This window comes from Marmota marmota, unplaced genomic scaffold, assembly GCF_001458135.2.
Source record: "Marmota marmota marmota unplaced genomic scaffold, marMar, whole genome shotgun sequence".
NCBI classification, from domain to species: Eukaryota; Metazoa; Chordata; class Mammalia; order Rodentia; family Sciuridae; genus Marmota; species Marmota marmota.
The window spans coordinates 1,385,959-1,391,814 of NW_026000079.1; the positions used below are offsets into that span (position 1 = coordinate 1,385,959).

The 5,856-nt window shown below is 54.1% G+C and overlaps 1 protein-coding gene across 1 annotated transcript; it reads left to right on the forward strand.

The window, feature by feature from the left end:
- The first annotated feature begins 1,059 nt into the window (after positions 1-1,059).
- Positions 1,060-4,294, forward strand: Hdgf (heparin binding growth factor). Its single transcript, XM_015502714.2, has 5 exons — positions 1,060-1,213; positions 1,371-1,509; positions 2,163-2,348; positions 2,585-2,820; positions 3,012-4,294. The coding sequence occupies exons 1-5, from the start codon at positions 1,146-1,148 to the stop codon at positions 3,016-3,018; spliced, it is 636 nt and encodes a 211-aa protein (XP_015358200.1). The 5' UTR covers positions 1,060-1,145; the 3' UTR covers positions 3,019-4,294.
- The last annotated feature ends 1,562 nt before the right edge of the window (positions 4,295-5,856 follow it).

Sequence of the window (5,856 nt, forward strand, 5' to 3'; positions counted from 1 at the left end):
TTTCCCCTCTTATTTGGGGTAGATCATTTCTTTTCTGGGCTCAGTTTCCTCATCTGTAAAATAAAGGGTTTGACTACTTTGGTGGTTCAAAGTGTTCCCCAGAAGACTTTGGGACTGCTGCTAGAGCTGGGAATGGAAGCGCTCACCTCGCCCCTGCACTCCGGCCAGAGCAGTCTGTTTTTATCTGTACAGATTCATTCAGGAATTTTGGTGCACCTAACTATGTGCTGGGGGTAAAAGCAGGCATGGCCTCTGACCTTGGGGGTGGGTGGGTATAGTCCACGTAGATAATCGGGTAATGTGAGTCAGTGTAAATCTGGATCTGTGAAGGAGAGGTGCTAGGGAGAGATCCTGGGAGCTGACTGGGTCGGGATGAGGAAGCATTTTGGAGGAAGTGATGGTGGGACTGAGGTTGGAAGGCAGATCAGGAGCTAGTGCTGAAAGGACTGTGTCCACAGAACAGGAGGGGCAGCATCTTGAGGGGTTGGTCACAAACACTCATCTGGCCTGTCGTGCCAGGCTGTGGTCATTGAAACCCCACAGTCCTGTGGCTTAAATATGTGTGACCATCTCCATTGATGGTTGAAGAAACTGAGACAGAAAGGTTCAGTAAGTTGCCCAAGGTCAACAACTATGGGTGGCACAGCTGAGATCAGACCTGCAGTTGTGAAGAAGAGGTGGAACAGGTGACCCTAGTCGTATGAGACCCTACTGAAAGGGGATGAGATGTGTGGGTCAGCATTTTGAAGATTGTAGCAGGGCGAAAAAGGAATCTGAGAGAGGAGGTCGAGGCTGTGGTTTTAGTCCAGGCACAAGAGATGTCAATGACTGGACCAGGATGGGTGGCAGAGCTCTGGAGCTTTGAGGTAGAGACCTGGACATGTTGGGCAACAGGTGCTGTCTGGTTTTGGAGGCGAAGGAGGAACCCTGGGTTTCCGTTAGACTTTCATGTCTGGCTTGATTTGAACCAAGTTCCATTTCTAAAAACGGTTCACAAAGCTCCTTGGTGATCGTCGGGGTTCCCACTCTGTCTGGCCTGACACCAGTGACCAGGCCTGAGAGGTCAGTTCCCCTGCCAGCTCAGACTTCAGACCTGGGGACTCCAGGTCACACTCACCTCCCTCATCTCACCCCAGATTGATGAGATGCCTGAGGCCGCAGTGAAATCAACCGCCAACAAATACCAAGTCTTTTTTTTCGGGACCCACGAGACGTGAGTGAGGGGTCAGCTGGGTGTGGGGGGAGATACCACGGGGGGGGGGGCCACTTTGGAGAGAGAGAGAGGTGGCGACAGTGCCCCCTCTGCACCGGGCTGTTGCAGCTCAGGGGCATGGAGGGGCTCGAGAGCACAGTCTCCCATCTCTTACCAGGGCATTCCTGGGCCCCAAAGACCTCTTCCCTTACGAGGAGTCCAAGGAGAAGTTTGGCAAGCCCAACAAGAGGAAAGGGTTCAGCGAGGGGCTGTGGGAGATCGAGAACAACCCTACTGTCAAGGCTTCTGGCTACCAGGTGAGCTGCTATCTGCCCCAAAGAGCCCTGGAAAGAGGTGTGGCTGCGGGCTCCGGGAGCCAGCCACAGGTGGTGCTCGGCCTCAGAACACCAGGACTTGGTGTAGGAGCTCATGGGGTGGTGGGTGGGGCTTCCTCAGGGGACGGGTCTTGGGGTGTCCTACTGGTGATCAGGATCACTGTCTGACAGCAACCTAGTGGGGGGTGGGTGTGTCAAGAACAGGATGAAGCGGTAAGTGGGGACAGGCCTTTGGTTAGGCCCAGCGTGAGGACAGGACATGGCCTTACTCTTTCCACGAAGGCTTCCAGGAGGAGGTGCTCGTGAGCCGGGCAGGACAAGGCGGGAGGGTGGGGGGCGGGGGTTGGCGGGGAAAGGGTCCCAGCTCCCTATGGGAGAAGTTGACCCGAGGTTTTGCCTCCTGCTCCAGCCCTCCCCCCTCCTGCACAGAGCCCTGCCTGCCCGGCCAGTGGGTTTACCCCGGGGCTAATCCGACAGAGGTGGGTCTCAAATCACTTGTGAGACTGGGCACCTGGGTGGGGGTGGGGGTGAGGTGGGAGAAGGAAGGAGTGAGTGGCTGAGGGGGTGGCCTGGGGAAGGGGCCCGGCCTGGCCGCTGCTGGTGCCACTCAGCAGCCTCTGCTGTCTCTGCCGCAGTCCTCCCAGAAAAAGAGCTGCTCGGAAGAGCCGGAGCCCAAACCCGAGGCCGCAGAGGGCGATGGCGACAAGAAGGGGAACGCGGAGGGCAGTAGTGACGAGGAGGGCAAGCTGGTCATCGACGAGCCGACCAAGGAGAAGAACGAGAAGGGGGCGCTGAAGAGGAGAGCAGGGGACCTGCTGGAGGTAACTGGGCCCCAGGATCCCTGGAGCATGCTCATGGGGCGCCCCCACAGCATCAGGACCCTGCCTCAGGAGTCCCCAGGCTGAGAGGGACATCCAGCCCCTAGCTGAGAAGATGGGATACGGGACTGTGGGTGGCAGCCCAGGAAGGAGCCCCTGAGGAGGAGAGGAGGGGACACAGGTGCGTAGCTGGTGGCTTCTCTCCAGCGTCAGCCCTCCTCTCTGCCCATCCTGCCTAGGACTCCCCTAAACGTCCCAAGGAGGCTGAAGAACCCGAAGGGGAGGAAAAGGAGGCAGCTGCCTTGGAGAGCGAGAGGCCCCTCCCTGGGGAGGTGGAGAAGAATAGCACCCCCTCTGAGCCTGGCTCTGGCCGGGGGCCTCCAGAGGAGGAGGAGGAGGAGGAAGAGGAGGAAGAGGAGGAGGAGGAAACTGCCAAGGTAGATGCAGAGGCCCCGGGCGCCAGAGATCATGAGAGGTGAGTGAGCCCTTTGGCCCCTGGACTGGGAGGGCCCGGCCACCTGCAGAGAAGGAGAAGGGCCTGCAGTGGTCAGCCTCCCACCCGGGAGGCAGGCGGGCTGGGTTCTCCCAGGAGACCCGCACTGGCTGGGGCGAGGCCAGGCAGAGGCCACACCATTAACCCTTCTCCCCTCCAACCCTCCCCCGCAGCCTGTAGCCACCAATGTTTCAAGAGGAGCCCCTGCCCCGTTCCTGCTGCTGTCTGGGTGCTACTGGGGAAACTGGCCATGGCCTGCAAACTGGGAACCCTTTTCCCACCCAACCCATTCTCCTTCTCCATTCACTGTCCCCACTTTAAGTCCAGCCCCCAGAGATTGACCTGGCCCTCACCTCCAGGTACCCCCACTATCTTGAGGCAGGGCCATGTCTTCTGCTCCCTAGGATGAAATGAGGCCATTGTGTCCCTTCCTGCTTGGAGCTGTTTCCCAGAGCTTCTACTGGGGCCTGGGCCCCTGTTTCCACCCGACACTCCTGTCCTATCCCCTAGGCATTTTGGACCTCTGGGTTAAGATCAGGGGTGGGAGTGGAAGAGGAGGAGTGTGAGCAGCGAGGTGGCCCCCCCCACCCCGGGCCTGGAAGGGGCAATCCCATGAAGGTGGACATCTCTTGAGCTCCTGTCCCCTGCTCCCACACCCATTTTCCCAGCTGCCTGGATTGAGGGAAAGTGGGACATCTCGTAGGGGAGAGGTCCCGGAAATTCTTGATAATTGACAACACCCATTCTTTTGCTGACCCCAGGAGTTCTGGGGGTTGTAGCTGATTGTCAGAAGACTTTGGGGCTTCCAAGTTGTTTGGGCCAAGAACATGCGCTCTGAAGGGCTGACTTCACCCGTTTAGGTGGGAGTACTGAGTGTCTGTTCCCCTTTAGATCTCGGGGGTCAGAGATGGGATGCCCTGGGAAGACCCCTTGCTGTTCCCTCTCCCCACAGTGCTCAAGGCCAGCCTTCAGTCACATATGTCACCCAGACATAAAGGAAAAGACACATTTTTTAGGAGATGTTTTTAATAAAAGAAAATTACAAAAAAAAAATTAATCCCCCCAACCCTTTGTGTGCTACCCCTTCTGGCCCTTTCTTCCCCACCACTGCCCCCATTTCTGAGGTGCACGGGTGGATCCCCTTCTGTTTGGGCTTGACGACTTTCTTTTTGTTGCTGGGGCTTCGGTGTTTCTTCTGGTGTCCTCTCCCATCCACACACCCCGACTTGGTCCCCTCAGTGTTGCCACCAGATCCGATTTGTAACCCACTGAGAGGACAGGGGAGTGCCCTTCCCAGCCTCTTACACGAGTGGTCTCTGCCTCTCTGTCTCTTGTCTCTTCTCTCTGCCCCCTCCCTTGGGCTCTCATGAAAAATTGCTGACGGTAGCTTTGGAAGTTTAGCTCTGAGAACCGTAGACGATTTCAGTTTTAGGAAAATAAAACCCGTTGATTACTACATTGGAATACGGACTGATTTCTTTGGGGGTGTATTGGTTAACTGAAGAAGGGGAGTGGGGAAGGGAATGCACGTGATTTTCACATCACTTTTAGGGGGTGTCAGCCTCCTACATTACCCAGCCATTAGGAACCAAGAATTCTAAAAGGTGGGTGTGGTGCACACCGTAATCTCAGTGACTTGAGAAGCCAGAGTCAGGAGGATGCCAAATTCAAGGCCATCCTTAACAATTTAGTGAGACCATGTCTCAAAAACATAAAAGAAGACGGGGCTGGGGCTCAGTGGTAGCTCACTTGCCTGGCATGTGTGAGGCACTGGATTTGATTCTCAGCACCACATGTAAATAAAGATCTATCAACAAGTAAAAAAAATTTTAAAAGTTCATAAAAAAAAAAAAAAAAAACCAAGGGGCTAGGGGTGTAGCTCCGTGGTACAGCACCCCACAGTTCAATCTCCAGTACCAAAAAAAAAAAAATTTCAGTATTGCACCTGAAGACTGTCCTATAATAAAACACAGTATATTATATGTAAAAACAATAAGGCGGCAGTATCAGCCACAGCCAATATGGTCATGGAAGTGGACGCTTTGAGCTGGTTGTAGAAATAACTTTGACCCCAAGGGCAGGCCAAAGATAGGCGAAGATAACCTCTCCCTCTGCTAATGCTAGGGTTACTGGTCTTGGGCTACTTGCCACATGACAGACCAGTTGAAAAACAAGGGGTTAAGGCAAGGAATGCAAGTATTTGAGAAGCCATCTGGCCAAGAAAATGGAAGACTTTTGTGCAAAGTCCATCTGGCTGGGAGGCTGGTTTGGGGCAGTTTACAGAGGAGATGGGTGATCCGACTGGTGGGTGCCTTCCCTTAGGGGGAGGTTTGTGGCCAAATGACTCACATTTCATCCTAATCAGCTAGTCAGGAGATGCTTTCTCAGTTCTGCACATCCAAGAACAAAGATCACTCTCCTTGGGCTATTGTCACTGACTAGTTTGTCCACTGCAAGTTCCTAACACCGAAGGACAGATTAGAATGGATAGCTTGGGGCTAGGGTTGTGGCTCAGTGGCAGAGCACTGGCCTAGCATGCATGAGGCACTGGGTTCAATCCCTGGCACCACATAAAAATAAATAAAATAAAGGTGTTGTGTCCATCTACAAAGAAAAAAATATTTAAAAAAAAAGAATGGATAGCTGCCCAGGCCCTGTTGCTGATCACCAATTCCAAAGAAAGAAAACATTTCACCTGACAAGGGTCAAGTCCAGTTAAACAGCTGGTCTGGATTCTTAATTTCGTTAGGGATGCCTGCTACCCTTAACTGGTCATATGAGGATAGGAGAGGAGATTGACAGCTGGAATCCTCCCAGTTCTTCCCAAATTATGTGGACTCTTTTGAGTTTCCTACCCTATCTGACATTTTGTGTCCAGGTCACGTACTAGCAGTGGAAGGGCCCCTGTCTCATTCCTTCCTCCAAAAAGTCTGACACTTTTTGGATCTGCCCTAACCCGCTTCAGCAGAGAAGGGTGTGGACAGAAATGACTGGTCTCGCTTGCGGGGGGGGGGGGGG

Coding starts and splice junctions, on each gene's coding strand:
- Hdgf (XM_015502714.2), top strand. CDS start 1,146: ATGCCTGAGGCCGCAGTGAAATCAACCGCCAACAAATACCAAGTCTTT. Junction 1,214..1,370: donor TTTTTCGGGACCCACGAGAC/GTGAGTGAGGGG, acceptor ATCTCTTACCAG/GGCATTCCTGGGCCCCAAAG. Junction 2,349..2,584: donor GAGCAGGGGACCTGCTGGAG/GTAACTGGGCCC, acceptor CATCCTGCCTAG/GACTCCCCTAAACGTCCCAA.